Source organism: Solanum tuberosum, unplaced genomic scaffold, assembly GCF_000226075.1.
Source record: "Solanum tuberosum cultivar DM 1-3 516 R44 unplaced genomic scaffold, SolTub_3.0 scf00051, whole genome shotgun sequence".
Taxonomy (NCBI): domain Eukaryota; kingdom Viridiplantae; phylum Streptophyta; class Magnoliopsida; order Solanales; family Solanaceae; genus Solanum; species Solanum tuberosum.
The window spans coordinates 2,240,828-2,264,288 of record NW_006238978.1 but is presented as its reverse complement, the minus strand read 5'-3'; the positions used below and the strand labels follow the sequence as shown (position 1 = coordinate 2,264,288).

General features: G+C 32.9%; 3 protein-coding genes across 3 annotated transcripts; 1 reads left to right on the top strand and 2 right to left on the bottom strand.

Moving 5' to 3' along the window:
* The first annotated feature begins 8,409 nt into the window (after window positions 1-8,409).
* On the top strand, window positions 8,410-13,101 carry LOC102601909 (protein NSP-INTERACTING KINASE 2-like). Its single transcript, XM_006344233.2, has 11 exons — window positions 8,410-8,808; window positions 9,284-9,413; window positions 9,496-9,567; window positions 9,889-10,032; window positions 10,124-10,195; window positions 10,373-10,432; window positions 10,540-10,637; window positions 11,135-11,284; window positions 11,370-11,711; window positions 11,800-12,179; window positions 12,493-13,101. The coding sequence occupies exons 1-11, from the start codon at window positions 8,718-8,720 to the stop codon at window positions 12,814-12,816; spliced, it is 1,863 nt and encodes a 620-aa protein (XP_006344295.1). The 5' UTR covers window positions 8,410-8,717; the 3' UTR covers window positions 12,817-13,101.
* A 593-nt stretch (window positions 13,102-13,694) lies between these two features.
* On the bottom strand, window positions 13,695-17,853 carry LOC102601575 (F-box/FBD/LRR-repeat protein At1g13570-like). Its single transcript, XM_006344232.2, has 4 exons — window positions 17,751-17,853; window positions 14,541-15,377; window positions 14,243-14,401; window positions 13,695-14,152 (listed from the first exon to the last, which is right to left on the bottom strand). The coding sequence occupies exons 2-4, from the start codon at window positions 15,351-15,353 to the stop codon at window positions 13,856-13,858; spliced, it is 1,269 nt and encodes a 422-aa protein (XP_006344294.1). The 5' UTR covers window positions 15,354-15,377; window positions 17,751-17,853; the 3' UTR covers window positions 13,695-13,855.
* On the bottom strand, window positions 15,966-21,324 carry LOC102592541 (F-box/FBD/LRR-repeat protein At1g13570-like). Its single transcript, XM_006344277.1, has 4 exons — window positions 20,470-21,324; window positions 20,212-20,382; window positions 19,859-20,134; window positions 15,966-16,094 (listed from the first exon to the last, which is right to left on the bottom strand). The coding sequence occupies exons 1-4, from the start codon at window positions 21,322-21,324 to the stop codon at window positions 15,966-15,968; spliced, it is 1,431 nt and encodes a 476-aa protein (XP_006344339.1).
* Window positions 21,325-23,461: the final 2,137 nt, after the last annotated feature.

Below are 23,461 nucleotides of genomic sequence, written 5' to 3'. Positions count from 1 at the left end.
GGACCGGACCGGAACGGAACCGGAATGAACCGGGATGAACCGGTACCGGTATACCGGTACCAAATCATGGTACCGTTCCGTTCCGTGTACCGGTTCAATGTATCCCATCCCGTCCCGAATACTACCGGACCGGAACGAACCGGAATGGTACCGGAACGGACCGGAATGGTACCGGTACAACCCGTTCCGGTGCCCAGCCTTTACCCTCATTGTTTACTCACCCAATAATTTCATCACTTATATTAAATCTATAGATTATAGAAACGTCGTATTCCATTATCCAACCTACAAATAAATAACCTAATTTAATAACATGAAATATTTATACACTTTTGACATATAAAACTTAAGCTTGTATTGATAAATAACAATCTTCTTCTAGTTGTGAAACGAAATCCAATAGCCAATTGCTGGCTCTGAATAACCAGTCAAACAATAAACTCAATTATTCTATAAGTTACTTCTCCAAATGGAAAGTATAGATAAAAAGACAGAAAAGAAAACGTCGACTCTGAAATGATAGAAGATTGAATCATTCCTTCGTTCTATTTCGAAAACGCAAGCTAAGCCCATTTTTTTTTAGCTACTTAGGATGTACCACAAATTCCACAAAATAGTGCACTATGGCACGTTTGGTGTAGTATTATTATGGCAAGGAAGCAGGCGTCTTAGCACGCCCCATCCCAAGTGCATAATTAATTATGACACACAAACAAACAATGACAATTAATTATTTTAAGTAAAAAATGTCCCAATCCTTCTTAGAATCTAATGTTAATTTTTAATCATTATGTCTCCTCTTCTTTTCCCAACGTCTTAAATTGGCTTTTGAGATTTGATAATTAAAATGGATCATATACTTAAAAAATTCGTTACACATGTCGTAGAAGCATGGTCACTCAAAACTAGAGGGTCTGTTTAGGCAGCATAATACATAAACGTTGCTCTTTAACTTGGTCTTAATTGATATTTATGTCCTCTAATTTTGGGTGTGCAGAAGTAAGCACTTAAACATATATGTATAATTGAACAGATAAACACATTCATCCTATGTGACGTCCTACGTAATAATTTTATGTCCAATGTGACGTCCTACATTTATTATGCCACGTAGCACGTGTGTGTCTACTAGTTTAATTTTAAACAAATCTAAGTGTCAACTTATACACACTCAAAGTTGGAGGGCATAAATATCAAGTTGTCAACTGAAAACAAATTAAGGAACATATTTATGTATTTTAGGTTGGCTAACACATTTGATACTCATATTGGTCCAAAAATTAATTGGTGTTTTAGCCGTAAAAAGATAGTAGTTTAAAATAATTAATGTTTCACAAAATCAAAAAAATATTTAATTCTTTTTTCAAATTTGCCCGTGACGTATTTTTTTTTTCTTTTTTGCTAATTCTCATGATAATTATGTTAATCTGAAAAGAAAATTAAGGGTATTTTAATTAAAATCCTCTTATAAAACAAATTTAGATTCACACAAAACATCTCACTTTGAAAGATAAAACATTTCCTTTTTCAATTTATTCTATTTTAGACGTTCGAACCTGAAACTTCAATGGCTTATTGGGATTCATTAAACACTTCTTAATTACTCTAATTTTTCAAAACCAAATTATTTCAAAAATCTTATATAACTATAAAAGAAAACAGGCACAAATTTAAAATGTGCAACTGCAAAGATAAACTTAAGATTGTTTAATGCTAATTGATTTATATAAGAGATATTACTTTACAATATTAGGAAAACGATTGGAGACATTAAGAATTTTACTCTGATTATGTTGATGATTAAGTGAAATAAACAATTTAGACAGCCCTTGTCTCACTTTTCTATGTCCAATGCAAAGAAATAATGTTATCATGTTGGATTTGGGCACAACAAATTCATTTTAATTATTCTTTTTATACTAGAAAGATCCAGCAAACTTTTTTGTTTGAGGAAAAAAAAAATACAGTCGGGCTGTTTGATGGTTGATAAGAATTATGCATGTATCAGTAATTATAATTACATTAAAACTCAATTTTTTTTTATCTTTAATTATAATGGTACAGATAAAATATAATTTTAATAGACCTCTTCTGAAAATAAAGATCTGATTTTTTTCTAATTTTAAATTGATAATGATAAATAATTATATTCAAGATTATCAAATTAGGGGTATTGATTCCTGGTAATTCTTTGCCTCTTTATTGATCGACTATGTATTGTCAATATTTTTAGGTTAATATATGTTAAATTATTTTGAATTAAAAAGATGTCAATTTCATATAGGACTTGTAGTATGTAAGTTTGTCCTACATTTTAAAACTATTATGGGCTTTGATCATACTCTTGGGCCAACCAAATAAGCCCATAAAAGTAAAATGGAGTATTATTGATCCTCTCCTTATATGAGAAATTACACCGATAAACAAACATAAACTAGTTAATTAGCTAACATAGCTATAGTTTGAATTAATTACGGCTCACATCTTAATTTTAGTTGTAATTATGTTGCCTCTCTCCTCTCTTCCTCTCTTTCGCCTCTCTCCTCTTTTATACATATACAAAAACAAATTATCAAATACAAGTTATACATATACATATACAATTATTTGACAAATAGACAAATACAATTAGTCTGTCTCCACTCTCTACCCTCTCTCTCTCTCATCTCCCCTCCTTCTCTCAGTCTCGCTCACCAGATATACAAATACATATGTATACCAGTTACATATATACAATTATTTGACAGATATACAAATACAGTTCACCTCTCTCCACTCTCTGCCCTCTCTAATTCTCCTCTCTCCTCCCTCTTCCAATCTCGCTCACCAAAAATACATATACATATGTATACCAGTTACAATATATATACAATTATTTGACAGATATACATATATAATTCGACATATATACATATACAACTCGTCTCTCTCCACTCTCTGCCCCCTCTCGCTCGCTTCTCTCCTTCCTCTCCCAATCTCACTCGTCTCTCTCATCCATCTAACATGTAGCTACGAATCGTAATTAACAAACTATAGCTATGAAACATAATTAAGTTATTTTTGAGTGGCTATATGCGAAAATTCCTCCTTTTAATATAAGTACTAGGTTTTTATAATATGTATATGTATCTAGAATTAACTTACGCTATGCATGTGCTGCATTATTGTTCATACATTCTTATCATTTATATACATAACTGAAGATGATTTCATTCACATCAATTCTTCACAATATGTATTCGAAAGTTTATCTATTCCTTCACAATATGTATACCCGAATGTATATATATTATATCATGATGCATACTATGTATAACTTGAATGTAATTTGTTAATTCATAAAATATATACTACATCAAAAATGATCTTTAACGGCAATAACTTCATTGCCGCTAAAAACATATTTTAGCGACATTTAACACTCTTTGTAAATGTCCCTAAAGCCTATAGCGATAATGACAATTAACTAATACCGGTAAATGTTGTTAATATGTATATTTATTACAAAAACTGTTTTTGTTGAGTGACAACATATCTAGCAGAAGGGTTTGTTACGGTACTTCAAGTTGAATAAGTAGACATTCGCATCCTACTTCAAATTGCTAAATCATGAAATGCTTTGTTGGATAATCCCCTGAAATGAAAATTACAGATTTATAGTAATTTAAAGGTACCTATGTGAATACAAAATGCTATCAGACAGTCTTTTTTGCCTTAAAAGGAGAAACCTGCACTCTGCTTTCTACAATGAGTAACTTTTGCTTTTTCTTTCACTAAGACAGGTTATAATTCAATTTTCAGTCTCTCTTTTCACCCTTTATCTTGTAGAAAAAGTGGTACATTTATATATTGTGTATATTTGTATAACCATTTTTTGAACTTGTAGAGGGGGAAAAGTCAATTTTTAAAGTATATAGGAAAACAATGAAAAAATCGACGGATAGAGTCAATTTTTAAAGTGCAAAACTGCACTTTGAAAATTATTAGAAATAAAAACGATGAAAGTAATTTATCAAATAGCATGTGTGGTTGAGTGGTAGCATTTGTCCAAAGTCATAAATAAACAAAAAACCAATGGAGAGGTTCAACTCTATTCGTCGGTTTCATCAAAGCGACGAAGGCAAGATCGATGATACATAATTTATCGGTTTAATGTTGATTTTCTTTAAAAAAATTGATCTTATCCATTGGTTTTGGACCTCAATTTTAACCCATTTTTTTTAGTAGTACTCTTTTGTAGTCTTTGGCACGTGTGTGTTACATCCAACTAGTGCTTGGGTCAGAGTTTCCTTTTGTGTCAACTAGTAGACATTTAGCCACAAACAGAAGAAATATCATGAATTTGAATCAAGCCAACCGCAAAGATGAATCTAGAACGGGTTCAATTTATTTATTCATGTATAAATATTAAGTTTTTGAATTTCCTCAACACAATATGAATTTTAGCTCAGCGATTGAAGGGCTTAATGTGTACCTCATTATTGCGGATTTGCGTCTCCCTAGACATTCATTTTACCTTTTTGAATTCCCTTGTCAAATAAAGTTGGGGCTAGCGGATTTAATTTGACTCTTGTTATAGTGTGATACATTATATTCTGTTTAATATGTGACATTTTATATTGATTGTATTCTCAGAGTCTAACACAATTCATCTTATGGTCCCGTAGCTCCCATCTCCCCAACCCCACAATCCTACCGTCACTTCCATATTTATCTAGATTATATGCTTATGATTTTAGGATAATATTTTTACTTATGTATCGAACACAAAAAAAAAATGATAAACTATATAATGTTGATATAGTGCTTTAATGGCTACCTCATGTTTAGCATCTAGTTTGGCTAGATTTTCATGTTGGATGCCAGCACTATCTCTCTAAAAAGTTGATTAGATTTTATAATGACAAGATTAATCTATGGATTTAATTGTTTAGATTTTTTTTCAAATGTTGTTTGTCACTTTGTTCTTCCTTAATTGTACTTATTAAATTGCAAGCATATCTTTGTCTCAAAATTAAGTAAAGTTAAATCAAATTAGTGGGTAAAGAATCAATTATTAGAGCAACTTTAATATAATTAACTCAAAGTGACAAGTAGGAAGTAGACACAAGGGCAGCCAACAAAAACTTATTGTCATGAGAATCAAAATAATTTAACTTATAATGCGGAATTAATGAAGAGCAATTCTTAAAACTTTTTAAGTGCATTGGAAACTATGTATTTAAAAAAACTCATTATCATACATAATATGTATAACTTTTGTGTTTGTGTTGAGAAAACTTAATATGTATAATTAATTTAGGCACAATACGTAAATGTGTTCTTTAACTTGGCTCCCATTTCACATTTATGTTCTTCAACTTCGGATGTGCACACGTAGACACTTAAACTTGTATAAAGTTGAACAAGTAGATAAATGAGTTCTGTGTGGTATAATACATGTAGGACTTAAATTGCCTTGTAGAATGCCACATAGGATGCTTGTGTTTATTTGTTCAACTTTATACAAATTTGATTGTTTTCTTGTGCACACCCGAAAGTTAGACGACATGAATATGCGCTGATACCAAATGATTTATCCTAAATTCAATAAGTAAAAATATTGCAGTTTAAAATTCATAAATTTAAAATCCTGAATTTATATATAACTTTATTTTGCACATGAATATGATTTATTTTTTCTTCTAATCTAAAGAGAGAAGAGAATGGGTTGGGTAGAATAACTATTTTCTTCTCTTTTACTTTATTCGGTGGGAGTAGGATTTTGGATGGTGATATATTTATATATTAAGAAGGATGGGATCACAAGTTTTGTAGACAAAATCTGATTAATACTAATTCATTCTTAATTAGAGGTTCATAGTTTGAGTTTTTAGTATGAAGTCGTCATACGCTCACACTTGATAAGAAGCTTTTATCTTCCAATATAGAATTTTTCTTCGCAATTCTAAATTTAATCAAATCACAATATAAATATCAAATATTGAATGTGAAAAAAAATCCAACTTCCAAGAGCAAATCTTGTAATTGGTCAAATTAATGGGAATATATACCAACTAATTTGCTCCACTCCAATGAAGCAACCTATATACACTCCCTTGTATATAGAAAAGGGCAAGAATCCACTTTACTTTAGTAAGATTCCTTTTTTCACCCAGAAGGCATTCTATTCACTTGAATAAATTTTTCTTTTCTTCTCAAATTATTTATCTTTTTTATTTATTATTATTTTTCTTAATGAACGTAAGATAAGTTAAAATAATACTTATTTTGAGATGAAAAAGGTATTTTATTTTAGGTTGACGTTGAAATACCTTTAAAAACCGTGAAACAAACAATGAATGTTCTTAGAACTAAAAATAATAATATATACACTTAGAACTCCTATAACTCCTACATTTTCCACTGCAATTATAAAAACTTGAAGTAGCATTTTAGGTTGAAAATAGTACATTTTTAATGTGTAAATATGTATGTATTTTTTTGGAAAACTTTTAGAAATAGCGATAGCTTGAGACCTAATTATCAAATTAGTGATAGTATTGATAATTACAAATATATTGTTGTATCACTGAAATAGAGTGAATTGTAGATAACTATTCCATATTTTTTTAAAACAATATCACATAAAATGAAAGAAGGTAAAGAACTGATCAATTATAGGCATAATTCGACCTCATAAACTAAATCGAAGGGTGTAGATTGGCCAAACCATACAGAGAGTCCAATAAACCAATCCATCTCCAACTTGTGATTCCATCATCCCCCGGCATGCCAAACATCCCAAATGGGACATGAACAATCTATCCTGGAAATTCAACATCGAGGATCTGACTCTAATATTATGTAAAAAAATAATGAATATTACGTTTTACTCAGTCCCAAAAGCTAATTCAAAAGATAAAGAATGCCTATCACTATATAAACAATCCAAGAAACTCATCCATCTCCGATGTGAGATATATTCCATCAAAGAGGCAACAACTTATCAAATCTATTTAGTTGATTCTTTTTTTTTTTTTTGGTGTGTGTGGGGGTGGGGGTTAACTACAATTTTTAAAACAAATTTCTTGAAAATCTCTATCATCTTGGTTGTTTTTGCTATATTCAAGTACAAATTATTAATAGGGAATATGGTAGGGGTTAAAACTTTCCTTTAATTTGGTCTAGATGTGGATTGGTTGTTATAACATGAGAGTGACAATTGTGGGGTTGAGGGTGTCAACTATTTTAAAGATATGTAATCTCAATTAAATAGACAATTCCATAGGCAAATAATCATGTGATATATATATATCTTACTCATAAAAATAAAGTAAGTAGAAAATAGTAGCTACATCCCCTCTTTCAAACAAAGACAACTAGTAAACATAGAACAATAATTTCCCACTCATTTGGGTACCACCCAACTAATTGCAAATCTTGGTTAAAGATTTATGGTCAATTACTCAATTTAGTAGCCCCCCACCCCATTTGTTTGACTGTCTTTTCCCTACAAATTAGACATTGCCAGTTGCCATAGACCAAAAAGTGAACACAAAAGAAAAGGTACGTCAGATTATGGTGGAGTGGTAAGTGTTGCTTTATCCTTAATCAGAGATTTTAGGTTTAAATCCCTCTAGGTACGGAGTTGATCACATTTGTTAGGGAACACTGGTGACTACTGATTTAGGTCTATGAAACCATGACATTTTTTTCAATATAAGAGAGTACTATTATTGAAAAGAAGTCTTAAAGCAACGATAAATTGTCCTCGATTAACTCATAGGTGAACACGTCTAATTCTTGTTTTAGAATGTTAATTAAGCCTTCATTTAAAATGATTAAGGATTAGGGAATCTGAAGTAATACTATGCATTGATTGATCAAACTAAAGAATGTTTGAAACAAGGTCAATGATATGATGACATCCAAATTACACGTGTAAGGTGCACGTGACCCTACACATAATCCATCTAATTTCACTAATTACCCCATAAAGTAAAATTTAGAGATTGAGGATAGAATATATTCAAACCTTATTACTACCTCGTAACGATAGAAACAACAACGTTGTTTCTGAAAGATCCTCGGATCAGTATAATTAACCATTCAAAATTTTAGAGAGTTTGTATATGAAGGTTAAATTCTATCTAAAGACTACCCCACCCCCCAAACAACTTCCACATGTCCCACAAAGTGTTATCTGAATAAATCCATTTATAATAAAATAAAAATCATTATAGTGCTTTCAACAGTCAGCATTTTGGAATACCTTTTCATTTTAAATAAATTCTTGAAAAAGTGAAACTTCAAAAATTCTGCATACATAGTGTGTGTATGTGTAGTCCATCTTCCTCTTAAACAATGCATGATTTAAGGACTTCTTCTTTTTCTTTTTCCACCATCTTTTGAATTTTTCATGCTTTTCCTTTTCCTTTTTCATCTTTTAATTTCTTTTATATATATATGTATATATTTTGTTGAACAAAAGTGTCATGCATGTTATTTGGCTCTAACTTTTAACTACTATGAAAGTGAATGAGTGCAATTTTTTGTAACATATGAGAAATTTTACTAGACATGTTAATTATGTGTTTGTTGTAGTGTAGAGTAAACTTGGTTGAAATTCATAATCAAATATTTTGTCTAATTTTTTTTTTATAATATTAAAAATCTCATTTTGCATTGTGGGTAGTTCTTTTCTTGGAATTCTTGAATTAGTAAAAGCAAGAAAAATGAAGGCTATTTTGGGTTATTTGTACTTATTCAACTTCTTGGCTTATTATGCTCATGCTATGCTTACTCCAGCTGGTGTCAATTATGAAGGTTAGTTCTTGTGATGAAATATTGGGCTTTTGTGCTTTGATTATTGTCTTATTTTGTTGTTGTTATTGTTAATTTTTTTGTATGTTATGTATTTGTTATCCATTTTGCATTTTTTTCGTTGTTATTACTGGGACGGAGCTAGCAAGGGCTGAGGTGCCTTCCACGGAAAGTTATATCGTTTATACATGGTTAAAATTATTTTTATGTATACATAGTAGATGTTAAATCCCTTTGGTTTCTTTGTCTGGTTACTTTTTATATTTCGAACTCCTTAGTGAAAATTCTGACTACACCAGTCGTTGTTACAATTTTTTTTTTAAAAGCTAAGGGTTTATTGAAAACAACCTCTTTGAGGTAGGATAAGGTCTGTGTACACTCTACTCTACCCTCTTCAAATCATGCTTGTAGAGTCACACTGAATATGTTGTTGCGGATTTTGAAATTAAAAGCTCAAGATTTTTTTTTTCTTTGGCAGTGCAAGCTTTAATGGAGATAAAGAAGAATTTAGATGATCCTCATAATGTTTTAAACTGGGATGGAGATGCTGTTGATCCTTGTAGCTGGAATATGGTGACTTGTTCATATGATAAATTTGTCACTAGCCTGTAAGTAAAACAATTTTCACTTATTCTAAAAATAGTACACCTAACAAGATTTCTTAATATAGTTGAATTATTGATTATGCAGGGAAAGTCCCAGCCAAAATTTGTCTGGCAAAATATCACCATATATCCACAACTTGACACACCTTGAACTTATGTGAGTACTTACTTAACCAAAGTAAATAAAAAACGTAATACATAAACGTGTCCTTTAACTTGGTGTTATCTATCATCTATGCCTCCAATATGGATGTGCAGAAGTAGGCATACACGTCCTATGTGAAAATTCTCATCCTACGTGTATTATGCTACGTAGGATGTGAGTGTGCCTACTTGTGCACCCCCAAAGTTGGAGGATAGATGTCAGGTGACACCAAGTTAAATGACATATTTATGTATTAGGCCTGAATAAGATATCAAGACATTTGAGTTTTGATTCTTATTCTTAGATGTTAATATGAGTGTCCTGTTTTTACAGACTTCTACAGAGCAATAATATATCAGGATCAATTCCTATGGAGCTTGGAATGCTTAAAAAACTCAAGACAATTGATCTTTCTGATAACAAGTTAACCGGCGAAATCCCGTCATCTTTAGCTCAGCTGAAAGGCCTTCAATACTTGTAAGCAAAGAGAATTCTGAGATCTTATACAAACAAGTTTTTTTGGGGTTAAAAACTAATGATGTTTGTTCTTGATTTTTGATGATTATAGGAGATTAAACAACAACAGTCTAACTGGAGCTATTCCTTTGGACTTGGCCAATATGACTCAGCTCTCACTTATGTAATTTTCTAATACCATTTTCATGTTATGTTATGTTATATGTTCTTTATAACAACATTTTGCTATAGCAGCTAAAAAATATCCAGACAAATGACGTACGTAGTTATAGAGAGGTTTGACTGTATTTTTCACTTTGGACATATATGTATTATGGAGTTGTGTGTTTTGCATGTTTAGGGACTTGTCTTTCAACAATCTCAGTGGTCCTGTACCAAGGCTTCTAGCCAAAACATTCAAGTAAGGTTCTTGAAGAATTCTCTGTGTATCACTTTTTCCTTAATATCAGTAAATGAAACCAGTTTTTTTGTATTTATTTGTCTTTTTTTTAAACCTTATTGACACAGTATTTTGGGAAATCCAATGATATGTGCAACTGGAAAAGAGTCAGAGTGCAATGGAACAACACCAATGCCCCTCTCCTTCTCTTCAAGCAATCCACAGAGTAAGAACTAACCTTATTTTAACTGCCAAATGATAGTTTTTTTGTTTTTTTTATGACCGTATTGTCTGAGCTAGCTTTTGTACACCTTAACTAATTCCACGAGATACCTACCACCTCCCACCAGCAACATGTACCAGGTAACTCTCTCCACCAAGGTTAGGATGGAGGGGAGAATCACCTGAGACCTCATGGCTCTTAACCACTTCATTGACCAGTAGGCCACACCCTTGGGTGCACAACCAAATGATAAATAAGCGCCTCTCTACCTTCACAAAGGTAGGGGTAAGGCTACATACACACCACCCTCTCCAGACCCCATATATGGGATTACACTGGGTATGTTGTTGTTGTTATTGTCGGTCGATATAATGATTATGGTGCTTTTACTAGTCATACAGATTTATGAAGTAAATTTGCTTCACTGGTTTAATTTTCTCTGCTGATAGATTCAATATTTATAGTTCATTCCCAGCTAAAAATATTCTGTGTTATCTCAGATGTTCAGCCTTCTGGAAAACCGAAAACTCACAAGGCTGCGTTAGCCTTTGGAACAAGTCTAGGATGCATCTTCCTACTAATCGTTGGGTTTGGATTCTTTCTGTGGTGGAGACAAAAGCACAATAAGCAAATTTTCTTTGACAGTAATGGTGAGTATTGCTTGATCAGAACATTTTGAAGTTACGGTCTAGCTCATCGATCCTCTCTTATAAACGTTACTGTCATAAATTGCAGAACATCATATTGAAGAAGTGTGTTTAGGCAACTTAAGGAGGTTTCAATTCAAGGAACTTCAGTCTGCCACAAACAATTTCAGCAGCAAGAACATACTAGGGAAAGGTGGTTTTGGTAATGTTTATAAAGGTCGTCTTAGTGATGGGATTATTGTAGCTGTGAAAAGGCTCAAAGATGGAAATGCAGTTGGAGGCAATCAACAATTTCAGACTGAAGTCGCGTTGATCAGTCTGGCAGTTCATCGGAATCTCCTCAGGTTGTATGGATTTTGTATGACACCAACTGAAAGGTTGCTGGTGTACCCTTACATGTCTAATGGAAGTGTAGCTTCGCGTCTCAAAGGTAAACATATCTAAAAACCTGTCTCCTTTGGCCTATAATTACATTATCCTTCTTATTTGCTCAGCTCATAACGTATCATTTCTTGCAGCCAAACCAACCTTGGATTGGGGTACAAGAAAAGGAATAGCTTTGGGATCTGCAAGGGGTTTATTATATCTACACGAACAATGTGATCCAAAGATCATTCATAGGGATGTGAAAGCTGCAAATATATTGCTTGATGATTACTGTGAAGCTGTTGTTGGAGATTTCGGATTAGCAAAGCTTTTGGATCATCACGATTCACATGTCACAACCGCGGTTAGAGGAACTGTAGGACATATAGCTCCGGAATATCTCTCCACAGGACAGTCCTCTGATAAGACGGACGTCTTTGGTTTTGGTATTCTCTTGCTAGAGTTAATCACTGGACAAAGAGCTCTGGAATTTGGTAAAGCAGCAAACCAAAAAGGTGCCATGCTTGATTGGGTAAGTACAACAAATCCCTATAATTATAGTTACATTTCTCTTTTTCAGCATGCTTTGACATGACTTCTTGAGCCGAGGGTCTATCACAAACAACCTCTCTACATCCCAAGGTAGAGGTAAGGTCTGCGTACACTCTACCCTCACCAGACCTTATTAGTGGTATTACACTGGATATGTTGTTGTTGTATATCTGTAAGGTGTGCATTAACACTATCTAAAATATGAACTCTATAAGGTATTAAGAGATGCAATGAACGAAGTACGAACCATCTTTAAATCCTGGATCCGTCCTTCTGTGTTTTTTTACCTGCAGGTAAGAAAGATTCAACAAGAGAAGAAGCTAGACATGTTGGTGGACAAAGACATGAAAAACGAGTACGATACGATAGAGTTAGAGGAAATGGTTCAAGTAGCATTATTGTGCACTCAGTATCATCCAAGTCATAGACCAAAAATGTCTGAAGTTGTAAGAATGCTTGAAGGAGATGGACTAGCAGAGAAATGGGAAGCATCTCAAAGAGCAGAACCAACAAGATGCAGCAGAGCTAATGAATTTTCTTCTTCAGAAAGATACTCTGATCTTACTGATGATTCTTCATTACTTGTACAAGCAATGGAACTATCTGGTCCAAGATGATAATTGAATTAAGACACAATGTCACTTTTGCTAATGGGAGGTGACAAGTCCCTCGTGGAATAAGTCGAAGTGCGTGAAAGCTGGCTCAGACATCACATACATAAAAAAAAAACATGTGTCATATTGAGCTTTGTTTATAAGTTTATACAGAAGCTGCAAATAGAATATCATACATTCTGATTGTAAAGGATAATATAATAACTTTGTAAGGCTGAGAGTTGTTTTTCCTTTTTTGGTTCTTGTTTGTTTGAGTGGAAATGTTTATGGGATGTTATAATTTGCTTATGTGTATATATAATTAGAAATAGAACACAGTTTCCTTGCAAATAGATCAGTTTAGAGTAGAGTTCTTCAAAACCAAACCGAAAAAAAGTTATCGGTTTATCAATAATAGGTTATTTTTAACAGATAAAGTTCTAAACTTAGGTTTAGTTTCATACCTTTATTTCTGACTATCTCTAACTCTACTATTTTACCAAGTGTCAATGTTTTTTTTTTTTTTGAGTAAAATGAAATTTATCAACTCATGTGCATGATTTATATGATTTGTTACCTTGTTTCAATTAAACCAATAACAATCAATAACTAACAAACTGATATCTTAATGATTCTATAGTGATTTAGCATATCTATAAGCTAATAACTAATAAGTCAAATCGATATAATAAAGTATCCTCCACCTTTGCTTCTCAAACCACAACAACAAAAGGTATCCATACAATAGTGGATCAAGGTATATAACGAGCAAACATTACGAGCTATTCATCGAAATGATATACTATTAACTTTTGTACGCGATGTAACTCTCTATCTTCGATTGCCTGTTAGATGGATTATGTTGAACCTGTACAAATTGGTATACTATATAACAATCTATATATAATAATCAAGATTCTTTCATCACCAGGAATGTCAAAATACCAGCCCTTCCCTCCTTTGATTTGTTTCCTATAAATATCAAATACACAAATCTTTTCTGACCAAACATTGTATAACATGTTTAAAAAATCAAAAGAGCAAAGTTATACATGACTAAATCCTACAATGGCTCTTGAATAAATTTAACTGTAGCTTGAGGAGAAGCCCGTCGAAATGTTAACAGGTCGATCAACATTTTCACCACTTTATCTGTGACATATACAGTAGGAGCAACAATCATTTGTTCGAGAACAGGTGAATGTCCAAGTAAGAATTTGATAAACGCGATTTCATGTGGCAGACCGGAGAAATCAGTCATATGCACAATCTTCAGTTTACCGAAAGTGCAGTCAGCAGGCCAGTCTCTCTCCCAAAATTCTAGATCATAAATATCGGTGGTGGTTGTAATCGAGGAACTCTGACACAGATGAGGTGCGAAAAACAAGAGCATTTTGTGAAAATCTATATTGTTTAGAATAGGAAATCAAGCATTTTGACGTATACTTACAGATATTTGAAGCTCCTCTAGATTAGGAGAACTCACAATCAAGCGAAGCACAACAAGTAACTCTTTCATGTCTTCAAAACTAACTTGGTACAGTTCAATGAACTTCAGATTTTGATACGTAACGGGAAAGTTCCCTTGCTCATTTCCTATACTCAAATACTGCACAAAGATGGAGAGACAAAGAAAGGAAGGGTAGAAGGAAGGTTAAAACTTCAAATATTCAATCTATAGATACGGTAAAAAGATATGCGTGAAAAGTATTTTACACCCGTTATTGGAAATTAGAAAGAGACCTTACTTTAGTGAAGTATATATGACCAATAAGCCTCTCAAGGCAAGGAACACCACCAAGAAACTTGTCGAAATTGCAACCTGAGCATTGTTCAAAGTGCTCAGCTATATCATCAGTCATATACATGGCAACTGAAATACCAATCAGATGTGGAGTATTCTCAAGGCGTATATCCTTAAATTCACCTTCCAAATTCAGATATTTGAGATTTGGAGCTCGAATAGTAAGCTCCAAACTGTCAAAATATGACAATGTCAAGCTCTCGAGAAGAGGACAACTGGAGATGAGAACTTCAATATCATGTGGAGGAATGATAACTTGCTGGAGACTAAGGTGCTTCAAACACAAGAAGCCTTTGAAATTTGGAGGAGGGTTTAATTCACATCGAACAAGCACCAAATGAGTCAACTTAGGACAAAAGAACACACATGAAGGTGCTCTAAACCAGTCATCTTCTCCTATATCAATAATCAACTCTTTGATATCTTTACGAGAAAGGAAAAGTAGCCATTGATCTAAATCAGGAGAAGCTGGTGAGTAGGAAGTATTCAATTCAAATTTGTGAATCGGTCCGTCATGAAGAAACAGGCACCGGGTAATGAAATTTACAAGATTGCAACTGATAATTGATTTGTCATGGCCAGAAGTCCGACATGTGTCATTAAAAACAAGTTCTGTAATGGCTGCCCACTTGTATCTCCATTTTCTTGACAATATGCTTGTCCTTACAGCATCGACTAATGGAACTTTTACGAGGATGCTTTCTATGATACTTTGAGGCAAATCACTTAATAAATCTCTATCCGAATCAGTGTCCATTCATCAACTTCAGTTGGATGATAGCTGCACAAAGATCAAATTCAACCTCTCAGCATTCAGAAAAGAAAACTTAAATTTTTGTCATGGATTCAATTCTGAAAACACCTCAAAAGTTACACTTCTTTTTTCTTATCAAAAGAAAGAACTTCAAATTAGACAAAACTAATGAGATCTTTTCTTCTGCGCAAAAAAATAGAAGAAATGGGACAGAGAATAAACATAACACAACATCACAACTTCCTAACCTATCCCCCTAATGAATAAAGAGATTTAAACAGCCTGCACACTTTATATTCCCCAGGCTATGGAGCTCTTGAGGCAGATCCATATAAACCTAATTTGTAAACATCTCTCTCGTGAAAAGCATTATTCGCATCTATCTTAAGCCAAAGGCCAATTTCTTGAGGCTACTTAGCTGACAACAGTCCCACCACAGACAATCTTGGCCACCTGAGAAAATGTCTCATCATAGTCCAATTCTTCTTGTTGATTGTACCCATTAGCCACCAACCAGCCTCAAATCTGTCCACATCACCATTGGTCTTATTTTATTTTGTAATTGGACATTGTATAGGGACAACTTTTTCTATGCTTGGTGGTAGTGACATACTCCTATGGCCATACAGACGGCCTGAGTCTCCTAGATGATTCTCTGAGTTTTGCAACAACTTCACCAGTTTGGTCAGGAGGTAAATCACCAGCTTGTGCAATATCTGGTCCTATTTGCACTTCTTCTTGAGACTGTGGAAAAGGCATTCGAATGTCAATTTCAGCAATGATATCCTATTTAGGCATAGCTAATTGTGAGCTTGTACCTGCATATGGCTGCAAAGTGTGACTTGAAACTGTCTCGGATCGAATTTAGTGCAGCGGGCTGAGTAAGACTGATGAACAACTTCATTTTTGAGGAACCCCTTGTCTCCAAATCATATAGCTTGTATCCCTTTTGAGTTTAAGAATATCGCATAAAGGAACTTGTCCTCCTAGTTCACTCCTCCAAATAAGTTGTTGGCAAAGCACAAGCATCCAAACACCCTTAAATGTCTCAGTTGTGGTATCTTCTTAAACATTAGTTCATAAGGTGTCTACCCTACAGGACTGTTGTTGGCCACCTATTTAGCAGATACGCTGTTGTTCTCAGTCTCCCTGAAATCTATTTGGCAGAGAACTTTGAAATTTCAATGCTCTAGCTACTTCAAGTATATTTATGTCTCCTCTCAACTGCTCCTTTTTGTTGAGGGGTATAATTTCAACTACTTTGATGTATAATTCCATATGACATCAATGATTTAGAACATTTTGAGTTAAAACTCTATCCCATTATCGGACCTTAAGACCTTATAAATGACTTACCTCAATTGTTAAATTCAGTCTAAGTGACTAGATCATAGTCGAATTCATAGACATGCAAAGTGGTGATGTTAGTAAGAGAGAAGTCATTAGAGATAAGAACGAGAAGTTGATTGCTCCATAAATACGTAACTAACTCTATTACAAGGAGAAGAGATATTAATCACCCACACGAGCTATATGACTACTAACAGAAAAGACAAAAAAATAGGAAGATACACAACAACTCTTCCTTCTAATGCATATAAATACTCATAATATTTCCACAACCCCGCCCACAGCAAAAAGGCTTCTCCGTGCACGAAGTGCTAATCTGACCAGAGCAGGGTTGGGGGAAGGGTGGACATATGCATTTAAACAAAGAGACTGTTTCCGCGCCCCAAACCCATTACCTAGAGGTAAATCAAAGGAAAAACTCTATACATTTCATCAGTTTCAAAAAAAAAAAAAAAAAAAAACTCTATGCATTTCATATCTGTCTCCAACAGAATAAAAAATTTAATTGGGTTTCCAAGAAAATGTAGAAATTGGGATTAACCACACCGGGAAACAGTGTTTGCAAAACCCAGAATCCCTAAAATTCCATAATTTTTCCGATCAACCCTTTTAACCTCTATACCCACTTGGCCTATAAATCAACATATAACTTTAACCCCAATCAGCATTTTAAACAAAACCCATTTCAAATATAGCAAATTTAATTGTCACTCAAATGATAAAAATGTAATCTTTATAAAAAAAATTCATAGGTTAAGAGAGTAGTAAGCAATTAACAGTTCTTAGAATCAACCACAGGGAAACATTGTTTGCAAAACCCAGAATCCCTAAATTTTACAATTTTTCCGATCAATCCTCTTAACATCAACACCATATGCGCTATAAATAAATCAACAGATAATTAACTTTAATCAACATTTTAGATAAAACCAGTCTCAAATATAGCTAATTTAATCACATCCAGATGATAAAAATATAATCTTTAACAAAAGATGATACAGTAACAGAGTATAAAGCAAATTAACAGTTGTATTTACAACAAGGCGAAACCTGAGATTGAATTTGAAGGATTTTGAATTTCCGGCCAACTAAATTGTGATCGGAGAAATGAAAATGATAGGCAAATACATGCGGGGGTGTCTGCAAATGGGTGACAAGTGACAACTTATGAAATCTGAAATGTGACGGCAAAGTATAGTGCACTCAAATGTAGTTTATGAAACTACAAGGACCTGGAAAATAATTTTCAAAACTGACCTCTTTTTTTTCCTTTTCTAAATTATTAAGTATTTTTTGTTCCGTTCGCTAGAAATACATGACACATGTCTTCATATGTATTGTTATCATCAAATCATAGTTAATTAGTACGTACTTTTGATTTTAATTTATTGCTTAAATCTTGATAGCATGGTATGAATTGATGTAAACATCAAATATGAACATTTTTTTAATCATTATTCACCTTGTAGTTGCGTTTACCGTATGTAGCACCTCTCTTTTGAAAATGGAAAATCTCTTATGCTTAATTACCCATTTGTGGGCTTATCCAACATGGAACGAGAATAGTCGAGAAAGTAAGTATGGATACATGAGGCGTAGCCAAAAGAAATAACATGTACAAAGATTAATATAAGGACTCGATCGGAACCATATTAGTCGGGCTAGTGAGTTTGGAGATGCAATGCCTATATCCAAATGAAATAACATGGATTAAGATTAATAAAACTTGATTTAGGATTAGATTAATTAATATATAAAGTGAGTGAAAATTTCCAAATGAACAATATAATTTCAATGAAATCTTTCAATTTTTTATTGTATTATTTTTAACTCTATGTATTCACAATATATAAATGTATAACAAAAATGATTATAACAAAGTTTCTCTTGATCGTTTTAATAACTACTATAGGGGAATGTTTTATATTATGCTAACTATTTAATAATTATCTTTGTAGCTTTAGATATTCTCTTGTTTATTATTTCGATATATTAAACTTTTCATTTGATCCCTAGGACGCCTCTTCTCCTCTCCTCTCATCACCTCTACGTTCCTCCCATATTATTCTAAAAATATTCGTATGAAAATTCTTAACACGATTCTACTCTAAGATCATAAGGTCTTCGAAAGTAGTCCTTCTCAGAGACTCAAACGTAGAATTGTTGGGTGTTCTTTATCAAAGTTAGGATCTTTATCTGTGTTTTGAAAGATACTAAGGTATGTAAGACTATCCCTTCACGTGGAAATATTATTGTTATTTTTTGTGTTACGTAAGTTTCTTCAAATCCTATGAGTTTCTCTTTGCTATCATTTGCTTCCAAAGTTCAAGAATCTTAGTTTGGGTAAAACAAAAATTGTAAAAACCTACTCAAATTGACCATACAGATACTATTTACAATTTATAAATTCACACACACACATATATATATATATTATGTCTAAGTTAACAAAATATGCAAAGAACAAATGTTCATCTAACGCATGTAGTAAGTACATACATATATTTGCTTGTTCAAGCAACATCTAGTAGTAGTAGTAAGTAGAAGCGCATATTGAGATCGATTTACTATAAAATCTTGGCCTAGATGCTAACTCAACTAAATTCTATAATAAATTAAAAGATGAGCATGCAATAGGTTCTGGAAAGAGAAACTCAATAACTTTATAGATAAAATATGATTCAGTACGGAGGAAAACATTTTTAAATTTCAAAGGAAAGTAAGTTCCTTTAAAATGATAAAAAATGAGGAAAATGACTTCACTCGTTGAGGTGGAAAAAATAAGTTCCATAAGTGACATTCCATATTGATGGTGTCTTTTCCACCCTCCAACACAACCCATCTTATCCCCACACCCCATACATGTATCCTAACCCACACTTCTCATAGTATTTATCTAAATTATATCCTTTACTTACCTATTGAACAGAAAAAATAAAATAAAAAACCCACTTAATTTGCTGGAAAATGTTTTATTTCATACCAAACACACCTGACCACTGTATTTCCCTTCCCTACAACCATTGTTTACTGTTTTTTTTTGTTGGAAATACAGATCCACTCATAAGGAGTGTTGTAAAAACTCATTAGGGTAAATGCACATATTACATAAACAATGTGTAGCTTGCATTAAAAATTAAAAATTAAAAATTGACTACTGCTCGAGGTGATGCCCTTTGAAATGTGTTGGCCTGCATCAGTATCTCAACTAATGTTTGAGGAGATTCAGGCCCTATGTAGAATGGCGAGATCATCATCTTTTCCAACACCGGAGATGTGGCCAATAGAAGCTTGATAAATTCCATCTCAGCCTTTGTGCCGTTAATATCTATCAATCTGACTTTGGTAAGCCGATTCAACTTTATGCCTGAATCATACTCAGCTTCCAAAACTTTAAAAGCAGTAAGATCATCTCCTCGTTCGTTATTAATTGCCTGAGGAAAGATTGCAAAATGAGGACATAAACTAAAACATCCAACGAGAGGAAAAGGAAATGGAGAAATTTAATTACCTCATTAATAATGACGATTTCTTCCAAATACGGGGAGCTTTTAATCAAGCAAAGAAGAAAACGGATATCATCTACTCCACTTAGACAAATGTCGAATAAATAAATCTTTTTTAGATTGAGAAGAGGCATGGGAAGCTTCATTGGAATTTCATCGATTCCTGCAATCAGGGTCTTCCAAGGGAAACAATGAAGTCAGGGCACAAACACATTTAATGTCAACGAACATGAACAATATTAGTTCCAGGCGCGAAAACTCACCTTGATTATGAAATTCTCCAATCGGAGATTCTTAATAGAAGGCAAGGAACCAAAAAACTCGACAAGATTACATGTTCCTCTCTCCACAAAATCGCGATTTACATCATCCCCCACAATTAATTCCACAGGACCATGATTCACATTATCCGCCATAATTGACAACTCAGCAAGAAGTGGGGTATTCTTGAAACATATAGAAATTATTTTGCTTCCAAAGTTGAAGAATTTTAGGTTAGGAGCATTAACTTGAATATAGTTCAAAGGGTTTGAGATATCCAGCTCCATGTTCTCAAGCAGTGGGCAACGAGATATTAATTTCTCAAGATGTTTTTCAGAAATAGAAACATTAAACAATTGTAAGCGAAGAAGTTTACCAAATGCTTGAAAGGTAGTTGGAAGATTGATTACACAATACTGAAGTGTCAAATGCCTCATTTTTGAACTTGTGAAAATAGAAGAGGGCAATTTGTACTTCTCCCCCTTAGGAAGTTCAAGAACAAGATACTCGATCCCATTCCTTGACAGGAAAAAGATCAAGTTGTCAACCTCAGGGAAGTATTTTGATTTCGGAATGAAGATTCTACACTCTTTAATTGGTCCTTGCCTAAGTGAAAATAGATGAAGGAGAATCCTACCAAGCTTAACTCTAACTTCACGGGTTGATAGATCTTTCCAGAGTGATTCATCAAGAGTAAGTTTTAGAACTTTGGCCCAGGCATACCTCCATTTTCTCGACAAAATACTGGTCCTAACAGCATCTCGCAGAGGCAAACGCGTAAGAATATCATCAATTGCATTGATAGGCAGATTGCTGATTCGATCGCAAGATCTTCTGCTTGGCACTTCTTCCGTCATTTTAGGCATGGATAGAGGAATCTGGATACACACAAGAAATAAACCATGTTGTAAAAATCGTCAAAATACCAAACAAGAACTTAGGATTCATTTATTTTCATTAAGATTAAGACGTTTGAATCTTAATGATTAAGATCTTTTCTAATACTACTTGATTAAAACTGTTTGTTATTAAACATCTGAATATATAATTTTTATTAATCTGTAAATTCAATAAATATTATAATTCAAATAAATAGTCGTTAAATATTACATTAAAATATTAGGAAAAAAAAATGCCCATCTTTGATAAACGTTAAGATATTTAAATTATAAATTCATATTTTAAATTTGATAAAAATAAAATGGAACTACATGGACTATATATAAAAATTATAATAATAAAAGTAATCGCTAGAAAACAAGGTAATCATCTTCTTTTTCTTTTATCACAAAAACACATATTTATGAAGTTGTTTTGCACTTTAGTCAAATAAAAATTTTATAATAAATTTTATCAATTCTTGATAAACAAGCCGTAATAACAAAAAATAAAAATTTAAGGAAAATATTGGATAATTAATAAAATTGGTGAATAAGAGAGAATTGAATTTATTTATTTTGAAGAAAAAAATATGGAGCACAATTTTTTTTCAAAAAGAAAAGTGCCTTTAAAAAGGTATGAATGAGAATAAGACTCTGTCACAGATCTAATTCATTCAGACCCTTTCGGACCTATTATGAGATTTTTAAGTAAAAAAATCAAACACACTTATTGGTCTAATGTCTGAACCATTCAGATTCAGACCTCCATTAAAGACAAAAATGAGGCCGGAATATTCTATCACTAATACACACAAAGCATCACTTTTAAACAAGTTTACATACTGATTAGATAGAAAGAGAAAGTAAAGTAAAATATACCAATTTTGATTTAGGAAGTGTTAAATATAACATTGAATTATTTCAAATGATTCCTTTTAGGAAAAATGTTAAATATACATGTGAGTTATTTCAGATGGATCATTTTATGAGAAAATGTTAGATATATCTTTGAATTATTTGAAATGATTCATTCTAGCGACAAACAATGTTACAGTCCGCTCAACGCTTGGAGATGAAGACTTGCCTCCACTGAAGAGCAGAGAATCTTTGTCTTTCTGTGTCCTTCTTGTCTTATGAAGAGCCCTTATATAGGTGTGAGCTAGGGTTTCAGAGTATTTTGGGCTCCAAATAACTTTAGAGGACCTTGGGCTTGACTAACATGAATTGAGCTCGTTTTATCAGCCTACAGACAGGCCCAAATGTAAGTTGGACTTTATTTAAGTCATTTAATTTAAATATTAATCCAACTTTATTACCAATAATTTAACTTGGTTAGCATATCATGAATTTAAGATTTAATATAAATTTTAATATGTATTTATCAATAAAACTTCACTATATACAAATGCCCCCTACTTCGAAGTTTGTTGGGGTGTGCTCGACTTGTTGAACCTTTAAAAACAAGGCTTAAAGTATTTGTGAAACAAATATATTTTTTTATGTAGTTTATCGTTTGCTTAACATTTGAAACTTCATAAGAAGTGACTATGTTGATATGTTAAAGTTATCCAGATTAAAACATACCAGAGTTTTTCTAACAGTTGTCTCTAATTTGCAAGAGATTGATTAGTTGATTTTCGGTCATTTGCCAACTCATTTTTGGTTTGAAGTGTTTCTAGCTTATGGATAATTATAGCATGATATTTCTGTCATTTAATAATTTTATTCGGATTATCTACTACAAATTGACTGTCAATTCTAAGAGCACGAATTGCACCTACAAGCTTGATCCGGTGATATGAAGCTCGTAATTTTGGCACAAGTATTAGACAATGCTTTCCTTGATGTTGAACGCTCTTACAATAGGTCCTCTTCAAATTTTGCTTGATCACTTGAAAAAAATGTAATAAATTTAAATCCTCATTACGTAAGCCCAGCCTTATTAGGAAATTTTTTCATAGATATATAGGAATTCTTTTTCAAAATTTGCAATATTTGATTCCAAAGAAAGTTTTCCACAATTTGGTGCAGTTATCTACAATTTGGTGAGATATACACAATAATCTAATAACATAAGGTGAACATGATAAATCTGAGATGCTGAACTTAATAT

Coding starts and splice junctions, on each gene's coding strand:
- LOC102601575 (XM_006344232.2), bottom strand. CDS start 15,353: ATGGACACTGATTCGGATAGAGATTTATTAAGTGATTTGCCTCAAAGT. Junction 14,402..14,540: donor GTCATATATACTTCACTAAA/GTAAGGTCTCTT, acceptor ATCTTTGTGCAG/TATTTGAGTATAGGAAATGA. Junction 14,153..14,242: donor TAGAGGAGCTTCAAATATCT/GTAAGTATACGT, acceptor CATCTGTGTCAG/AGTTCCTCGATTACAACCAC.
- LOC102601909 (XM_006344233.2), top strand. CDS start 8,718: ATGAAGGCTATTTTGGGTTATTTGTACTTATTCAACTTCTTGGCTTAT. Junction 10,638..11,134: donor CTCTTCAAGCAATCCACAGA/GTAAGAACTAAC, acceptor GTGTTATCTCAG/ATGTTCAGCCTTCTGGAAAA. Junction 12,180..12,492: donor AAGGTGCCATGCTTGATTGG/GTAAGTACAACA, acceptor TTTTACCTGCAG/GTAAGAAAGATTCAACAAGA.
- LOC102592541 (XM_006344277.1), bottom strand. CDS start 21,324: ATGACGGAAGAAGTGCCAAGCAGAAGATCTTGCGATCGAATCAGCAAT. Junction 20,383..20,469: donor TGGAGAATTTCATAATCAAG/GTGAGTTTTCGC, acceptor TTCCCTTGGAAG/ACCCTGATTGCAGGAATCGA. Junction 20,135..20,211: donor AAATCGTCATTATTAATGAG/GTAATTAAATTT, acceptor ATCTTTCCTCAG/GCAATTAATAACGAACGAGG.